Genomic DNA, 20,283 nt, shown 5'->3' on the forward strand with positions numbered 1-20,283 from the left:
AGAAATATTTCCAAATGAAGTGACTGACAAGGGATTACTTTCCAAAATATACAAAGAGTTCATGCAGTGCAATATCAAAAATAAATAAGTAAATAGTCCAATCAAAAAATGGGCAGAAGAATAAAACAAACATTCTCCAAAGAAGACATATCAATGGCCAAAAAGCACATGAAAAGATGGTCAACATCTCTAATTACTAGAAAAAGGCATATCAAAACTACAGTGAAAAAAAAAAAAACTTTTTAAGCAAAAAACTACAGTGAAGTTTCTCCTCACACCAGTCAGAATGGGTTCAGGATGGGGAACACATGTATACCTGTGGCAGATTCATGTTGATGTATGGCAAAACCAATACAATATTGTAAAGTAATTAACTTCCAATTAAAATAAATAAATTTATATTTTTTTAAAAAAAAGTCTACAACAATAAGTACTGAAGAGGATGTGGAGAAAAGGGAACCCTCCTACACTGTTGGTAGGAATATAAACTGATACAGCCACTATGGAGAATAATATGGAGGTTCCTTTAAAAAACTAAAAATAGAGCTACCATAAGATCCAGCAATCTTACTCCAGGGCATATATCCAGAGAAAATCATAATTTATAAGGATACATGGCACCCTTATATTCACTGCAGGACTATTTACAACAGCCAGGACATGGAAGCAACCTAAATGCTTGTCAACAGAGCAATGGACAAGGAAGATACGGTACCATACATACAATGGAATGTTACCCAGCCATAAAATTAAAAAAGGGCAAAATAATGCCATTGGCAGCAACATGGCTGGACCTAGAGATCTGCACACTGAGTGAAGCAAGTCTGAGAAAAATAGAATATGATATTGCTTACATATGGAACATAACAAAAGGCTACAGATGAACTTATCTACAAAACAGAAGTAGAGTAACAGGTGTAGAAAATAAACTTATGTTTATCAGGGGATAAGGGAGGGGAAGGATAAATTGGAAGACTGGGACTGACACAGACATACTACTATATATAAAATATTAAAATAGATCATTAACAAGAAACTACTGTAAAGTACAGAGAACTCTGTATTGATCTATATGAGAAAAGAATCTAAAAAAGTGTGGGTGTGGATCACAATAAACTGTGGAAAATTCTAAAAGAGATGGGAATACCAGACCACCTGACCTGCCTCTTGAGAAATCTGTATGCAGGTCACAAAGCAACAGTTAGAACTGGATATGGAACAACAGACTGGTTCCAAATAGGAAAAGGAATACGTCAAGGTTGTATATTGTCACCCTGCTTATTTAACTTCTATGCAGAGTACATCATGAGAAACGCTGGACTGGAAGAAACAAAAGCTGGAATCAAGATTGCCAGGAGAAATATCAATAACCTCAGATATGCAGATGATACCGCCCTTATGGCAGAAAGTGAAGAGGAGCTCAAAAGCCTCTTTCTGAAAGTGTAAGAGGAGAGTGAAAAAGTTGGCTTAAAGCTCAACATTCAGAAAACGAAGATCATGGCATCCGGTCCCAACACTTCATGGGAAATAGATGGGGAAACAGTGGAAACAGTGTCAGACTTTATTTTTGGGGGCTCCAAAATCACTGCAGATGGTGACTGCAGCCATGAAATTAAAAGATGCTTACTCCTTGGAAGAAAAGTTATGACCAACCTAGATAGCATATTCAAAAGCAGAGAAATTACTTTGCTGACTAAGGTCCGTCTAGTCAAGGCTATGGTTTTTCCTGTGGTCATGGATGGATGTGAGAGTTGGACTGCGAAGAAGGCTGAGTGCCAAAGAATTGATGCTTTTGAACTGTGGTGTTGGAGAAGACTCTTGAGAGTCCTTTGGACAGCAAGGAGATCCAACCAATCCATCCTGAAGGAGATCAACCCTGGGATTTCTTTGGAAGGAATGATGTTAAAGCTGAAACTCCACTACTTTGACCACCTCATGTGAAGAGTTGACTCATTGGAAAAGACTTTGATGCTGGGAGGGATTGGGGGCAGGAGAAGAAGGGGACGACAGGCGATGAGATGGCTGGATGGCATCACTGACTCGATGGACATGAGTCTGAGTGAACTCCGGGAGTTGGTGATGGACAGGGAGGCCTGGCGTGCTACAATTCATGGGGTCGCAAAGAGTCAGGCCCGACTGAGCGGCTGAACTGAACTGATAGCAGATTTACTTTGCTGTACATCAGAAACTAAGACAACAGTGTAAATTAACTATACCCCAATAAAACTTAAAACAAAAATTAAAGAATGGCCTGAGTGAGCCAAAGCAGTGGCCTAAGACACCACAGGTCTGCTGGAGCAGGCATGTCATACCTGGGTTTTGCTCCTAAAGATTCTGAAAGTGAAAATCAGAAATTCTTTTCTAAAGGACTATTCATTTGAAGTATTAATCAAAACACAAATTACTGAAAACAAATACAGGCACCCCAATGTTTATGGAGTATGGACAAAGAGTCTTTTAAAAAGTGGATATATGTGTAACAGATTCACTTGGCTATACACCTGAAGTCAACACATCATAAATCAACTATATGCCAATCAAAAAAAAATTTTTAATGATCTTAATAGGACCTACTGTAAATAAATAAGTAAGAGTGAAAAAAGATAAAAGTTCTCATCAAGACACAAATTACTTCACATGGACACACTGTGGAGTCACATGCTGCAGACACTTTAATACAACTCATTAGAACCAAAGAGTATATATTAGACAAGATGAAAACAGTTTAATAACTACAAACAAAGCTATAAAATATAAACATAGCACAAATATTCACATTTGTACTTACATTCCACCATAATCAGGGATCCAAACACAACAACAGTGACAAAGATGGCACAGGTGATATCCAGATACACAGCGAGCCATCGGGACGTCGTCAAAAGCAGGAACCAAGCCTCTGGATTTGTGAATCATAAAAAGTGTAATACATAAACAGGAAAACAATGTTAGCTGCTTTTCATGAGGGAGAGCATTTTCTTCAGTTAAGCTACAGAAGATTTTACACAAGGTAGAACAGCAAAGTTACACACCTGTAACTTCAAAGGAACCTGAAGATTCCAGAAAACTAGGTTCAACACAAAACAACATATGGGACATGCAGGAATCAGTCCAGGAAGCATGCTTTGAAAACTTCAACCCATGGGTTATCAAGAAAAATACCATCACAGGAAAGAAGATGGAAAAACATCTCATTGGTGTGTTCCCTGCAGTGCTGGGCCTCAACATGAAGATCCTCCTCTCAAAGAGTCAGCTGTTCCCAGCTCTGACAGCAGAGAGCACAGCTTGAGCACCTTCTGCCCTCTCTACAAGGCCTGAGGTGGTTATTCTTAGGAGCCACTGCCCACACGACCATCAGCTAACAGGATCTGCATGTGGCTTTCAAATGCCATGTTATCTTCAAAATACACTAATGATTGGAAAGTTTGGCCAGGATTTTATAGACTTAGAGGAAATTCTGAATTTTCTACCTAGATGGAAAACAAACAAACTTCACTGATACAAAGCATAATCAAGTGGGTAGCAAATCAGGAACTTATTTTCCTCAATACTTCTACTACCTTCAATGTCTGCTCTCAAAAGAGTTGGCAAAGCACACCCTGAGGGGCAAGAACAGCCACCACCTGGTTCTGAAAATAAAATTTTATTGGAATACAGCCATTGACTAATGTATGATCTTTGCCTGTCTTTGTGCTACAATAGCAAAGATGAGTAGTTACAATAGAGACAGCACACAAAGCCTACAATATTTTCTATCTGGACCTTTGAAAAAAGAAAAGTTTACTGACTCCTGCCTTAAAGAGACAGACGTCCACAGGGCACAGTGATGGAAGGACAATGCAGGCCAGTCAGGGGAGAAAAGCAGGGCTGTGAGGGGGGGGGAAGAGGGGAACATAGAGGAGATGCTGAGAGGGAGGGGTGGGGGAGACAGGTGTTCAGAGGGCCATGTGGGGTGACACACAGAGAGGTGCTGGCCAGCCAGGCCACCTGAATGGGAGTCAGCCTCAGAAGGCAGCACATCCCATCCTTAGAAGTCATCTCCAGAACCGTACAGACCTGAGTGCAAATCCTGGTGTGCATCAAACAGCTCCTGAAACTTCTTTTTTGCTTTGTATGCCCGGATGGTCCAGAGTCCCTGGAGAGAAGATGATAAGTGGGAAAACACCAGGCTCCGAGCTGGGGAAGCAGAGACAGACACACGACAGAGAAAGTCAGGGAGGCTGGGTGAGAGGAAACCAACTGCCTCCCAGGCTCTGTGGTCACATGTCCTGCCAAAGGAAATCCTCCACGTGACCCTCAAACTCCTGCTCACACCAAGCTTCACTTTAATGATCCAGGAATGAAAGATTCTCTTTGAAACTACCTTTGATCAAATTCAAAATCCCAGCTAGATTTAGATAAAGAAGTTCTTTACTGGTTCTTTCATCAAGATCCTCTCAAATATTCCTCCCTCCATATTCTTCTGGCATCTTTCCAGATGGACATTGCTCACAATTTTTTAAAAGTATATTGAAGTATATTTGATTTATAATAATCTGCTAGTTTCAGGTATGTAGTATAGTCATTCAGTTCTTTTCTCTGATTATATTCCATTATAGGTGATTACAAGATACTGAATAAAATTCTCTGTGCTTTACACTTAATCCTTGTTATCTATTTGATGTATTAATAGTAGTGTGTCTATTAATCCCATATTTCTAATTTGCTCCTCACTCTTTCGCAATGCCCTTTGGTAACCACAAGTTTGTTTTTTATGCCTCTGAGTCTATTTCTAGTTTGTGTATAGATTCATTTGTATTATTTTTAGATTCCATGTATAAGTGATAACATATGTGTCTTTCTCTGACTTATTTTACTAATAATAATATTCCCTAAGTCCATCAATGTTGTTGCAAATGGTAATATTTCATTCTTTTTCATGGGTGAGTAATTACTGTTCACTAATTTTTGAATCAGTAGCATTTTAAAATTTAATTCTTCATTAGAGTCCTCACCACACTGAACTTTGGTAAGCTACCTGTGTTTTGTTCCACCTTAGATGAGTAACCTAAGGGCTGGGATAGAGTCAGTACATGCCCCACCCTGGACCAGAGCCAGACCCAAGACAGGGTGAGACGAGTAAGGGAGGGGACAGTCTGCTGCCTCCCCCATCCTGGGCCTCTCCCTGCACCTGCGCCAGGAGCCTCTGTGTGGATCACGGAGCACCCGGCACTGCACTGCCCTTGTGCCCACAGGACCCAGCAGATGAGGAGCCTTTGAATGGTCTTGACTTCTGCCCCAGGAACCTGATAGATGTTTTTATATCTGCCTGCTAGATACCTGTCCTGTTGTTTGGAGGGCACTGTGGCACAGGACACTCACATCACCCTATTAGAATCTGACAGCGGCCTCAGTGTCCATCTTTTGAGTGACTTCATGTAGTTTGGGGCCTGATGTCACATGACTGCCCATTCATTTGCTGCCATCTTCTCTAAGAGCACACTGACCATGAGCACCAGGGTCAGGCTCTTGCCTGTCAGGGAACAGCTGGGCTGCAGGCTGCCAGGCAGGAAGGACCCTTACATTTCTCATTCCCCACCATGAACGAGGATGTAACTTGCTATTGCCAGGGGCACACAGTGAGCCTCTGACCTCTGTCTGGGATGAGTGATAACTTGTGCTATATGAGCAGGAAATACTGACATCACTTTGTTACCTGCGTGTATCCTAGAGAAGACCTGTTAGTACAACTAGGTTGTTTACGGGAAGTTAGTAATGCATCTTACATGAGGCTACAAAGATTTTATAAAATGATGGGGGAAAGAATCCAGGGGAAACTCCAGACTGATTTCAGGTCCTCACTCTGTAGTCCAGTATCTGAATGCCTGTCTGGTGACAGTTCAGTCAGTACAGACGTGCACCTGGGCACTGCACATTTGGAGGGGTTGAGGTACAAACAAGTAAAAACACAGAACCTGCTCTTGTGTTTAGTGTCCCCATTTCTATAAAGAAGGAAGGAGCAGGGGCAGTCCTAAGATGGCAGAGGAATAGGAAGGGGAGACCACTTTCTCTCACACAAATTCATCAAAAGATCCTTTGAATGCTGTACAAATTCCACAAAACAACTTCTGAATGCTGACGGAGGACACCAGGCACCCAGAAAGGCAGCCCATTCTCTTTGAAAGGTGGTCACCTCTCTCTCCTCCCTCCCTCTTCTCTTCTCTGCCTAACTCTGTGGATCTCTTTGATGTTACAGGCTGTAGAGAACACTCAGGGAACTGATTACTGGTTAGATGGTTTCTCTTGACTCCCCCTCTTCTCCTCCTGGTCACCTCTATCTCCCTCCTCTTTCTTCTCTTCTCCATATAACTCTGTGAATCTCTCTGGGTGTCTCTCACCATGGAGAATCTTTTCACCATTAACCTAGATGTTTTATCATTGGTGCTGTATGGATGGAAAAGTCTTGAGGCTACTGTAAGAATAACTGAAAGTCAGAGGCAGGAGGCTTAAATCCAAAACCCGAGAACACCAGAAAACTCCTGACTCCATGGAACATTCATCAACAAGACCTCATCCAAAAGCCTCCATACCTACACTGCAACCAAGCTCCACCCAAGAGCCAACAAGTTTCAAAGCAAGACATACCAAGCTAATTCTCCAACAATGTAGGAACATAATCCCAAGCATTAAAATACACGTGGCCAAAAGTCACACTAAACCCATGCTGCTGCTGCTGCTGCTGCTGCTGCTGCTAAGTTGCCCATAGACACCTCAAAATTCACTACTGGACAGTTCATTGCACTCCAGAGAGAAGAGATCCAGCTTCACCCACCAGAATACTGATGCAAGCTTCCCTAAGAGGAAACCTTGACAAGCCACTCGTCCAACCCCACCAACAGGGAGGAACCGTCACAATAAAGAGGAACCACAAACTTCCAGCATACAGAAAGGCCACCCCAAACACAGCAATCTAAACAAGATGAAAAGGCAGAGAAACACTCAGCAGGTAAAGGAACATGATAAACGCCCACCAAACCAGACAAAAGAGGAGGAAATAGAGAGTTTACCTAAAAATGAATTCAGAATAATGATCTGAATGACCAGTAAAAGTGATCCAAAATCTTGAAAATAAAATGGAGTTACAGATAAATAGTCTGGAGACAAGGACTGAGAAAATGCAAGAAAATTTTAACAAGGACTTAGAAGAAATAAAAAAGAGTAAATCAATAATGAATAATGCAATAACTGAGACCAAAGCACCCTAGAGGGAACCAACAGTAGAATAACTGAGGCAGAAAATAAGATAAATGAGGTGGAGGAGAGAATGGTAGAAATAAATGAGGCAGAGAGGAAAAAATAAAAAAGAATTGAAAGAAATGAGGACAATATCAGAGACCTCTGGGACAATGTTAAACACCCCAACATTCGAATCATAGGACTCCCAGAAGAAGAAGACAAAAAGAAAGGCCATGAAAAAATGCTTTAGGAGATAATAGTTGAAAACTTCCCTAAAATGGAGAAGGAAATAGTCACCAAAGTTCAAGAAACCCAGAGAGTCCCAAACAAGTTAAACCAAGGCAAAACACCCCAAGACACATATTAATCAAATTAACAGACATCAAACACAAAGAACAAATATTAAAAGCAACAAGGGAAAAACAACAAATAATACACAAGGGGATTCCCATAAGGATAACAGCTGATTTTTTAATAGAAACTCCCCAGGCCAGAAGGGAATGACAGGACATACTTAAAGTGATGAAAGAGAAAAGCCTACAACCCAGATTACTATACCCAGAAAGGATCTCATTCAAATATGAAGAAGAAATCAAAAGCTTTACAGACATGCAAAAGCTGAGAGAATTCAGCACCGCCAAACGAGCTCTTCAACAAATGCTAAAGGATCTTCTCTAGACAGAAAAGGTTTATAAACTCAAACCCAAAACAACAAAGTAAATGGCAACAGGATCATACCTATCAATAATTACCTTAAATGTAAATGGGATGAATGCCCCAACCAAAAGACAAAGTCTGGCAGAATGGATACAAAAACAAGACCCCTATATATGCTGTTTACAAGAGACCCACCTCAAAACAAGGGACACATACTGACTGAAAGTGAAGGGCTGGAAAAATATATTTCATGCAAATGGGGATCAAAAGAAAGCAGGAGTAGCAATACTCATATCAGATAAAATAGACTTTGAAATAAAGGATGTGAAAAGAGACAAAGAAGGACACTACATAATGATCAAGGATCAATCCAAGAATAAAGCATAACAATTATAAATATATATGCACCCAACTAGCAGCACCGTGGAGAAGGCAATGGCACCCAACTCCAGTACTCTTGCCTGGAAAATCCCATGGACAGAGAAGCCTGGCAGGCTGCAGTCCATGAGGTCACTAAGAGTCAGACACGACTGAGCAACCTCACTTTGGCTTTTCACTTTCATGCATTGGAGAAGGAAATGGCAACCCACTCCAGTGTTCTTGCCTGGAGGATCCCAGGGTGGGCTGCTGTCTATGGGGTTGCACAGACTCGGACATGACTGAAGTGACTTAGCAGCTGCAAGAGCACAGCAATATGTAAGGCAAATGCCAACAAGTATGAAAGGGGAAATTAACGGTAACACAACAGTCAGAGACTTTAATAAACCAGTCACACTTATGGATAGATCAACTAAACAGAAAGTTAGCAAGAAAACACAAACTTTAAATGATACAATGGACCAGTTAGACATCATTGATATCTATAGGACATTTCACCCCAAAACAATGAACTTCATCTTTTTCTCAAGTGCACACGGACCCTTCTCCAGGAGAGATCACACCCTGGGCCATAAATCTATCCTTGGTAAATTCAAAAAAAGTGAAATCATTCCAAGCATCTTTTCTGACCACAATGCAAAAGATTAGATCTCAGTTACAGGAGAAAAACTATTTAAAATTCCAACATATGGAGGCTGAACAACACGGTGCTGAATAGCCAACAAATCACAGAAGAAATCAAAAAAGAAATCAAAATGCCCACAGAAACAAATCAAAATGAAAACACAACAACCCAAAACCTATATGATTCAGTAAAAGCAGTGCTAAGGGGAAGGTTCGTAGCAATATAAGTTTACCTCAAGAAACAAGAGAAAAATCAAATAAATAACCTAACTCTACACCTAAAGCAACTAGAAAAAGAAGAAATGAAGAACCCCAGGGTTAGTAGAAGGAAAGGAATCATAAAAAAAAATACGGCAGAAATTAATGAAAAAGAAACAAAGGAGACTACAGCAAAAATCAACAAAACTAAAAGCTGGTTCTCTGAGAGGATAAATAAAATAGACAAACCATTAGCCAGACTCATCAAGAAAAACAGGGGAAAGAATCAAATCAACAAAATTAGAAATGAAAATGGAGCAATCACAACAGACAACACAGAAATACAAAGGATCATAAGAGACTACTATCAGCAACTATATGACAATAAAATGGACAACTTAGGAGAAAGGGATAAATTCTTAGAAAAGTATAACTTTCCAAAACTGAACGAGGAGGAAATAGAAAATCTTAACAGACCCATCACAAGCATGGAAATGGAAACTGTAATCAGAAATCTCCAAAAAACAAAAGCCCAGGACTTCACAGGTGAATTCTAACAAAAATTTAGAGAACAGCTAATACCTATTCTACTCAAACTCTTCCAGAAAATTGAAGAGGAAGATAAACATCCAAACTCATTCTATGAGGCTGCCATCACCCTAATACCAAAACCAGACAAAGATGCCACAAAAAGAGAAAACTACAGGCGAATATCACTGATGAACATAGATGCAAAAATCCTCAACAAAATTCTAGCAAACAGAATCCAACAGCATATTAAAAAAATCACACATCATGACCAAGTGGGTTTTATCCCAGGGTTGCAAGGATTCTTCAATATTCACAAATTAATCAATCAATGTGATATACCACATTAACAAATTGAAAGATAAAAACCATATGATTATCTCAGTAGATATAGAGAGAGCCTTTGACAAAACTCAACACTCATTTATACTAAAAATCCTCCAGAAAGCAGGCATAGAAGGAACATACCTCAACATAATAAAAGCTATATATGACAAACCCACAGCAAACATTATCCTCAATGATGAAAAATTGAAAGCATTTACCCTAAAATCAGGAATAAGACAAGGGTGCCCACTCTCACCACTACTATTCAACATAGTTTTGGAAGTTTCAGCCACAATACTCAGAGAAGAAAAAGAAATAAAAGGAATCCAGATTGGAAAAGGAGACGTAAAACTCTCACTGTTTGCAGATGACATGTTCCTATGCATAGAAAACCCTAAAAACACCACCAGAAAATTACTAGAGCTAATCAATGAATATAGTAGAGTTGCAGAATATAAAATCAACACACAGAAATTCCTTGCATTCCAATACAATAACAATGAGAAAACAGAGAAATAAAGGAAACAATTCCATTCACCATTGCAATGAAAAGAATAAAACGCTTAGGAACAAATCTACATAAAGAGACAAAAGACTTGAATATAGAAAACTATAAAACACTGACGAAAGAGATTAAAGACGACACAAATAGAGGGAGAAATATACCATGTTCATGGATCAGAAGAATCAATATAGTGAAAATGAGTACACTACTCAAAGCCATCTATAGATTCAATGCAATCCCTATCAAGCTAACAACAGTATTTTCCAGAGAACTACAACAAATAATTTCACAATTTATATGGAAATACAAAAAACCTCGAATAGTCAAAGCAATCTTTTTTAAAAAAAAATTTATTTTTATTTTATTTTACTTTACAATACTGTATTGGTTTGGCCATACATTGACATGAATCCACCAAGGAAAGAAGAATGGACCTGAGGAATCAACCTGCCTGACTTCAGGCTCTACTACAAAGCTACAGTCATCAAGACAGTATGGTACTGGCACAAAGTACTATAGATCAATGGAACAAAATAGAAAGCCCAGAGATAAACCCATGCTCCTCTGGATAACTTATCTTTGACAAAGGAGGCAAGAATACACAATGGAGAAAAGACGATCTCTTTAACAAGTGGTGCTGGGAAAACTGGTCAACCACTTGTAAAAGAATGAAACTAGAACACTAATACCATACACAAAAATAAACTCAAAATGGATTAAAGATCTAAATGTAAGACCAGAAACTATAACACTCCTAGAGGAAAACATAGGCAAAACACTCTATGACATAAATCACAGCAGGATCCTCTATGACCCACCTCCTAAAGTAATGGAAATAAAAGCAAAAATAAACAAATGGGACCCAGTTAAAATTAAAAGCTTTTGCACAACAAAGGAAACTATAAGTAAGGTGAAAAGACAGCCTTCAGAACGGGAGAAAATAATATCAAATGAAGCAACTGACAAAGAATTAATCTCAAAAATATACAAGCAACTCCTGCAGCTCAACTCCAGAAAAATAAACGACCCAATCAAAAAATGGGCCAAAGAACTAAACAGACATTTCTCCAAAGAAGACATACTGATGGCTACCAGACACATGAAAAGACTCTCAACATCACTCACTATCAGAGAATTGCAAATCAAAAGCATAACAAGGTACCATCTCATGCCAGTCAGAATGGCTACTATCCAAAAGTCTACAAACAATAAATGCTGGAGAGGGTGCAGAGAAAAGGGAACCCTCTTACACTCTGGGTGGGAATACAAACTAGTATAGTCACTATGAAGAACAGTGTGGAGATTCCTTTAAAAACTTCAAATAGAACTGCCATATGACTCAGCAATCCCACTGCTAGGAATACATACTGAGGAAATCAGAACTGAAAAAGACACATGTACCCCAATGTTCACTGCAGCACTGTTTACAATAGCTAGCACATGGAAGCAACCTATATGTCCATCGGTGGATGAATGGATAAGAAAGTGTGGTACATATACAAAATGGAATATTACTCAGCTATTAAAAAGAATACATTTGAATCAGTTCTAATGAGGTGGATGAAACTGGAGCCTGTTATACAGAGTGGAATAAGCCAGGAAGAAAAACACCAATACAGTATATTAATGCATATATGTGGAATTAAGAAAGATGGTTACAATGATACTATATGCGAGACAACAAAAGATGTAAAGAACAGACTTTGGACTCTGTGGGAGAAGGCAAGGGTGGGATGATTTGAGAGAATAGTATTGAAATGTGTATATTACCACATGTGAAATAGATCGCCAGTCCACATTCAATGCATGAGACAGGGTGCTCACGTCCAGTGTACTGGGACGACCCTGAGGGGTGGGATGGGGAAGGAGGGGGGTTCAGGATGGGGAGCACATGTACACCCTTGGCTGATTCATATCAATGTATGGCAAAAAACACTACAGTATTGTAAAGTAATTAGCCTCCAATTAAAATAAATTAATTAATTTTAAAAAAAAAAGATGGAAGGAAGGAGCTGGCTTCCTCTTGTAAGTCACTGGGGCTCAGAGAGGGTGGAAAGCCCTGGGCTAGGGGAGGACAGCCTGGGCTAGGGGCCAGGTGACCATCCACTCAGCCCTGAGTGGGACTCTTTCCTGCCTGGGACATCTGACCAGGAACCTAACTGTTAGGGACTGCCAGCTGTAATATTGCTTTAAGGAAAAACCCTTCTCTGAACAGTGACACGTTCTAACCTTTCCCCTTTTTACTTCATTTAGGCACAGAGTTGAAAGTGATTCAGTGATGCTTTTGATCATCCAGTTGGGTACCTGTGATCTCATTTCAGCATCCACACTGCTCTCTCTCTTCACTCTATTGAGTAACTTTTTAGCTGCCTATAACTTTGTGTTGTAAGAGCAACATAAACTCAGATTGAGCTCAAGCTCCAAATAAGAAATTCTGGGAGATCTGCTCAGGTCTTTTCTGCATCCCTACAGATGTCCCAACCACCCCCAGAACTCAGCCAGGCTGGACACTGGGTGCTCACAGGGATGATACAGGTGAATTCTGGGGCCCATCACCCTGTCAGGAGGATCTGAAAACCCAGCTCCAGAAAGTGGAGAAAACTCACTAGAACCAGGCTCCCATTTCCACTCCACAGAGAGCGACATCAACACTGTTCATCACAGACAGGGCTTCCGAGCAGGAAGCAGACGTGGAGGTTCCCCCAGGGAGAGTCCTGGAGTGAACTCTTCAGTGTGGCCTCCCTCATCTGCTTCCCTGTCAGGAGACCAAAGTGCAGCTGATTCTCTCCAGCAGGGATGGAAGGTGGGGTCAACTTTAGAAGTCAGGTATTATCTCAGCCTGGAAAACCAGGGAACCCAAACATCCCATCACCTACTTCACCTCAAAGCCAAGAGTTATAGGCCAAGGGAATCTGGACCCATGAAAATCTATCCTGTTTCTTTCAAATCTCACTTAGGGCTAAGCAGAATGCCAGCATGAGTGAACTGGAAGGTCTGCCAAAAAGTTAAATAGTACAGGGGGAGAGGGGATGTCAAGGCTCTGTTGTTATGTTGCCCAAAGTAGCATCTTTTTGCCACAAGCACTGAGCTCGCTATCCTGAAGCAGACTATGTCACAGCCATAGCATCAGCCCACAGTCACAGACGTGTAAACCTATAGTTCACAGGACTGACAGCTGTGTTTCCCATAACCCTGAGGACATTTGGGGACACACCCCACAAGTGTGGGGTGCAGATCTTCCTTGGAAGGGGGACCCTTGGGCTGATAGCCCTGATGCAGGTTATTATTCAAGCTATGTGAGACCTGCTAGTTGTGAATAAGTTCTCAATTGCCTCTTATTCAAGGTTCTAATGCCTTTGGTAGTGGCCAGCAGGCATTTTACAAGAATCTACTCAAGAAATCCTCTTGAGATCCCCAGAGACTAAGGGATTAAGAGCACTGACTGCCCAGTTATTAACTATATTAACCCACCTAACTGCTAGACCTGGGCATGAGACCCACACTATCTTATTCCCAAGGTTGTGCTTTTAATCACAGCTGCAGTGTCTCAGAGGGAGAATAATCAAGGTTAAGGATGCCTGTGTGTGATGATGTGCATTTTTCTCCAGACTTTGTTATTTGTGTTCAGAAAACCACCAAATCTTACTCAGCTAATATCCAACAGTCTTAGCATTATTGCATATTTTAATAAGATATGCAATATCTTATTAATCTTAATAATCACCTTGTGCTCAGTCGCTTCTGTCATGTCCAGCTCTTTGCAATGCCATGGACTGTAGCCCACCAGGCTCCTCTGTCCATGGAATTCTCTGGGGAAGAATACCTAGATCTTCCCAACCCAGGGATTGAACCCACATCTCTGACATCCCCTGCATTTACCACTAGCTCCAGCTGGGAAGCCCCATTAATTACCTTATGTTGAACAATGTCCCTGGGAATCTGGCATGAGAACCCCTTAAAATAGCAGACTTGATGATCCATGGTATTAGGATCCATGAACCTAATATGCCTGACACATGTGCTAACTCTCCCCTAACAATGGCCATGGCAGACACTGCTAGTTGATCCCAGCATCTTTCAGATAGAACTTGGATATGGCTTCATCATTGAGGCATTGGCAAATGCAAAAAGTTGACTAGAGAAAGGAAAGCAAATTCCATCCTGGTTTTATCTACTTGTCCATGATTGACCATTGCTATGCTCACTTTTCCAAAACTGTGCCCCCAAAGTCCCATAATAATCAGATGCCAATATGTCATCAGATAAAAATGTCAGCATAAGTTTCCAGGGGCAGTTAGGCCATAGCACCTGAAAATAAATGTCAGGACATCAGTAGTCCTTGGAGTACATCTGAAACCTGCTTCATATGAAGCAGGCTTATGCCTTCTGGGCACACCAGTCAGGTGTCCTTCCTTTTGTTGGTGGCTACAGCAGTGACCTTTAAGATACACTCTTGCTTTCTCAGTTGTCTGACTCTTTGAGACCCCATGGACTGTAGTCTGCCACACTCCTCTGTCCCTAGGGTTATCCAGGCAAGAATACTGGAGTGGATTGCCCTGTCCTCCTCCAGGGGATCTTCCCAACCCAGGGACTGAACCTGTCTCCTGTGTGTCCTACATTGACAGGTGGATTCTTTATCAATGAGACAACTGGGAAGCCCTAAGATACACTCTTAGTTACTATTTAGAGGAAGCAGCAGTGTTATTATTTACAGCACAGACCTACCCTATAGGTCGGTAGGTGCCCAATATGCTATTGGAGAAGAGCAGAGAAATATCTCCAGAAGGAATGAAGAGGCTAAGCAAAAGCAGAGACAATGCCTAGTTGTAGATGTGTCTGGTGGTGAGAAAAAGTCCGATGATATAAAGAACAATATTGCATAGGAACCTAGAATGTTGGGTCCATTAATCAAGGTACATTGGAAGTGGTCAAATAGGTGATGGATGGCAAGAATGAACATTGGCATTTTTAGAATCAATGAACTAAAATGGATGGGAATGGGAGAATTTAATTAAATGACCATTATATCTACTACTGTGGGAAAGAATCCATTAGAAGAAATGGAGTCAAAGCCACAGTCATTAAGACAGTATGGTACTGGCACAAAGACAGAAATATAGATCAATGGAACAAAATAGAAAGCCCAGAGATAAACCCCATGCACCTATGGACACCTTATCTTCAACAGAGGAGGCAAGAATATACAATGGAGTAAAGACAATCTCTTTAAAAGTGGTGCTGGGAAAACTGGTCAACCACTTGTAAAAGAATGAAACTAGATCACTTTCTAACACCACACACAAAAATAAACTCAAAATGGATTAAAGATGTAAACGTAAGGCCAGAAACTATAAAACTCCTAGAGGAGAACATAGGCAAAACACTCTCCGACATAAATCACAGCAGGATCCTCTATGATCCACCTCCCAGAATACTGGAAATAAAAGCAAAAATAAACAAATGGGATCTAATTAAAATTAAAAGCTTCTGCACAACAAAGGAAAATATAAGCAAGATGAAAAGACAGCCTTTGGAATGGGAGAAAACAATAGCAAATGAAGCAACTGACAAACAACTAATCTCAAAAATATACAAGCAACTTATGCAGCTCAACTCCAGAAAAATAAACGACCCAATCAAAAAATGGGCCAAAGAACTAAATAGACATTTCTCCAAAGAAGACATACGGATGGCTAACAAACACATGAAAAGATGCTCAACGTCACTCATTATCAGAGAAATGCAAATCAAGACCGCAATGAGGTACCATTTCACACCAGTCAGAATGGCTGCGATCCAAAAGCCTACAAGCAATAAATGATGGAGAGGGTGTGGAGAAAAGGGAACCCTCTTACACTGTTGGTGGGAAGGCAAACTAGTACAACCACTATGGAAAACAGTGTGGCGATTCCTTAAAAAATTGCAACTAGAACTGCCTTATGACCCAGCAATCCCACTGCTGGGCATACACACCCAGGAAACCAGAATTGAAAGAGACACATGTACTCCAATGTTCATCGCAGCACTGTTTATAATAGCCAGGACATGGAAACAACCTAGATGTCCATCAGCAGATGAATGGATAAGAAAGCTATGGTACATATACACAATGGAGTATTACTCAGCCATTAAAAAGAATACATTTGAATCAGTTCTAATGAGATGGATGAAACTGGAGCCGATTATACAGAGTGAAGTAAGCCAGAAAGAAAAACACCAATACAGTATACTAACACATATATATGGAATTTAGAAAGATGGTAATGATGACCCTGTATGCAAGACAGCAAAAGAGACACAGATGTATAGAACGGACTTTTGGACTCTGAGAGAGAGGGAGAGGGTGGGATGATTTGGGAGAATGGCATTGAAGAAACGAAATGCCAGTCTATGTTCGATACAGGATACAGGATGCTTGGGGCTGGTGCATGGGGATGATCCAGAGAGATGATATGGGGTGGTAGGTGGGAGGGGGGATTCAGGATTGGGAGCTCGTATACACCCGTGGTGGATTCATGTCAATGTATGGCAAAACCAATACAGTATTGTAAAGTAAAATAAAGTAAAAATAAAATTTTAAAAAATAAAATTTAAAAATAAATAAATAAATAAAACATATTTTAGCAAATTTCCAGCACTTGGGCATATCAAGAAAAAAGTACCACAGAATGGTGAAAGTGGAAAATATCCCATCCTTTACATAAACTATACCAGTAAAAAATTTAAAAAAAAGAAATGGAGTAGCACTCGTAGTCAACAAGAGTCCAAAATGCAGTACTTGAATGCAATCTCAAAAATAAGAGAATGATCTCCATTCATTTCCAAAGCAAACCATTCAATATCATGATAATCCAAACTTAAGCCCCAACCACTAATGCCAAGGAAGCTGAAGTTGAATGGCTCTATGAAGACCTACAACACATTCCTGAATTAACACACACACACACACACACACACACACACACACACAGTCATTTTCATCATAGGGGACTGGAATGTAAAAGCAGGAAGTCAAGAGATACCTGGACTAACAGTTTGACCTTGGAGTACAAAATGAAACAGAGCAAAGGCTAACAGAGGTTTGCTAAGAGAACACACTGGTCATAGCAAACACCCTCTTCCAACAACACAAGTGAAGACTCTATACATAGACATCACAAGATGGTCAACACTGAAATAAGATTGATTATATTATTGGCAGCCAAAGATGCAGAAGCTCTATACAGTGAGCAAAAACAAGACTGGGAGTTGACTGTGGCTCAGATCATGAACTCCTTATTGCAAAAATCACACTTAAATTGAAGAAAGTAGGGAAAACCACTAGACCATTCAGGTATAACCTAAATCAACCTAAATCAAATCCCTTATGATTATACAGCAGAAGTGAGAAATAGATTCAAGGGATTAGATCAGATAGACAGAGTGCCTGAAGAACTATGGACAGAGGTTCATGACATTGTACAGGAGGTGGTGATCAAAACTATCCCTGAGAAAAAGAGACGTGAAAAAACAAAGTGGTTGTCTGAGGAGGCCTTACAAATATCTGAGAAAAGAAGAGAATCTAAAGGCAAAGGAGAAAATGAAAGATATACCCATTTCAATGCAGAGTTCTAAAGAATGTCAAGGTGAGATAAGAAAGCCTTCCTCAGTAATCAATGCAAAGAAATAGAGGAAAACAACAGATAAGAAAGACTAGAGATTTCTTCAAGAAAATGAGAGATCACAAAGGAAAAGTTCATGTAAAGTTGGCCACAATAAAGGACAGAAATGGTATGAACCTAACAGAAGAAGAATACATTAGGAAGAGGGGGCAAAAATACACAGAAGAACTATACAAAAAGATATTCATGACTTGGTTAACCACTATGGTGTGATCAAAAACCTAGAGCCAGACATCCTGGAATATGAAGTCAATTGGGACTTAGGAAACGTCACTACAAACAAACCTTGTGCAGGTAATGGAATTCCAGCTGAGCTATTTCAAATCCTAAAAGATGATGCTATATAAGTGCTGCACTCAATATGCCAGCAAAATTGGAAGACTCAACAGTGACCACAGGACTGGAAAAGGTCAGTTTTCATTCCAATCCCAAAGAAAGGAAATGCCAAAGAACGCTGCCACAAAATTGGACTAATCTCACACACTGGAAAAGTAATGCTCAAAATTCTCTAAGCCAGGCTTCAACAGTACGTGAACCATGAACTTCCAGATGTTCAAGATGGATTTAGAAAACGTAGAGGAACCAGAGATCAAATTGCCAACATACACTGGATCATCAAAAAAGCAAGAGAGTTCCAGAAAAAATATCTATTTATGCTTTATTGACTATGCCAAAGCCTTTGACTCTGTGGATCACAACAAACTGTTGAAAATTCTAAGAGAGATGGGAATACCAGACCACCTGTCCTGTCTCTTGAGAAATCTGTATGCAAGTCAGGAAGCAACAGTTAGAACTGGACATGGAACAACAAACTGGTTCCAAATAGGGAAAGGAGTACATCAAGGCTGCATATTGCCACCCTGCTTATTTAACTTACAGGCAGAGTACATCATGTGAAATTCTGGGCTGGATGAAGCACAAGCTGGAGTCAAGATTGCCAGGAGAAATATCAATAACCTCAGATATGCAGATGACACCACCCTTATGGCAGAAAGTGAAAAACTAAAGAGCCTCTTGATGAAAGTGAAAGAGGAAAGTGAAAAGTTGGCTTAAAGCTCAACATTCAGAAAAAAAAGATCATGGCATCCAGTCCCATAACTTCACGGCAAATAGATGGAGAAGCAGTGTAAACAGTGGCTGACTTTATTTTTCTGGGCTCCAAAATCACTGCAGATGGTGACTGCAGCCATGAAATTAAAAGACGCTTACTCATTGGAAGAAAAGCTATGACCAGCTTAGACAGCATATTAAAAAATAGAGACTGCCGGGGTCCAGCCCCGGTGGATCCAGGGTAATTCAAAGTGGGGACGGAGTCATTCTCCTAGGAAAAAACTTATTTAATTACAGATATATAGAGAGATTGGAAATGGATAGTGTAGTAGGAAATATTAGTGGAGAAAAAGAGGGTGAATAACTTGGTTTATGTGGGATACCAATAAAATTCCAAGACAAGGAATTTGCACCATCTACGTTGGGCCACTGGTGCCACTTGAATATCGGAAGGTCCCCCTCCTTGGGCTCCTTCTTGCGTGGAACTTAAAAGCAGGGGCAAGTAAGTAGACATGGCGAGCACCCACGCTCCAGATGGGAATTCAGCCAGAAAAACGGGGAGTGAGAAAGAATGACACGGGGGAACCAGTCTTTCCAGAAACTGATCCGATTTCTTTATTTTTTAGGTTTGCTTATATTACCTTTGTTACACATAGAGACAAATGGAAATTTTAAAGTCACGCGGGGGTCAGCAGTTCTGACCTTTATCAAAATCAGGTGCTTCACATAAATGTATAAAAGAAAAAGGTCTTAGGGGTTTTACATCACCTTCTGGCCGTGAGGCCTGCGGACATTTTATGATCCCTTCTTTCAGGTAACCAAAAAACTTATTTTTTCCAAGGGTGTTTTTTCTTAAACCAGGCGCCACCCTCTGAAGGTACCAGATAAAGTTGCATTCCTATAGGGTGAGGGTGTAGTGGTTACAGCTAAGAAAGGAATTTATTTAGCCTAAGGTTAAATGATTAATCTTAAAGGTTAATACTTATTTCTCCTATATGCTAGTTATATTCCTTATCAGTTCAGTTCAGTCGCTCAGTCGTGTCCGGCTCTTTGCGACCCCATGAATAGCAGCACACCAGGCCTCTCTGTTCATCACCATCTCCCGGAGTTCACTCAGACTCACATCCATCGAGTCCATGA

General features: G+C 40.4%; 1 protein-coding gene across 11 annotated transcripts in view; it reads right to left on the reverse strand.

Annotated features, from left to right (window-relative positions):
- The window catches only part of LOC138446669 (ATP-binding cassette sub-family C member 4-like), a 217,477-nt gene that overhangs the window by 58,943 nt on the left and 138,251 nt on the right, over positions 1-20,283 (reverse strand). For 8 of the 11 annotated variants that reach the window (XR_011259504.1, XR_011259499.1, XR_011259498.1 and 5 more), the window contains 2 exons: positions 4,057-4,176; positions 2,789-2,899 (listed from right to left, as the gene is read on the reverse strand). Coding sequence is in view for 4 of the 11 variants with exons in the window: in XM_069601897.1 (XP_069457998.1) it covers positions 2,789-2,899; positions 4,057-4,176 (231 nt within the window). In the remaining 7 variants the exon portion in view is untranslated. Of the gene's footprint in view, positions 1-2,788; positions 2,900-4,056; positions 4,177-20,283 lie in introns of those variants that run through there. The other 3 variants (XR_011259500.1, XR_011259501.1, XR_011259502.1) reach the window with 1 other exon arrangement.

The sequence above is a fragment of the Ovis canadensis genome, chromosome 10 (genome assembly GCF_042477335.2).
Source record: "Ovis canadensis isolate MfBH-ARS-UI-01 breed Bighorn chromosome 10, ARS-UI_OviCan_v2, whole genome shotgun sequence".
Lineage (NCBI taxonomy): Eukaryota > Metazoa > Chordata > Mammalia > Artiodactyla > Bovidae > Ovis > Ovis canadensis.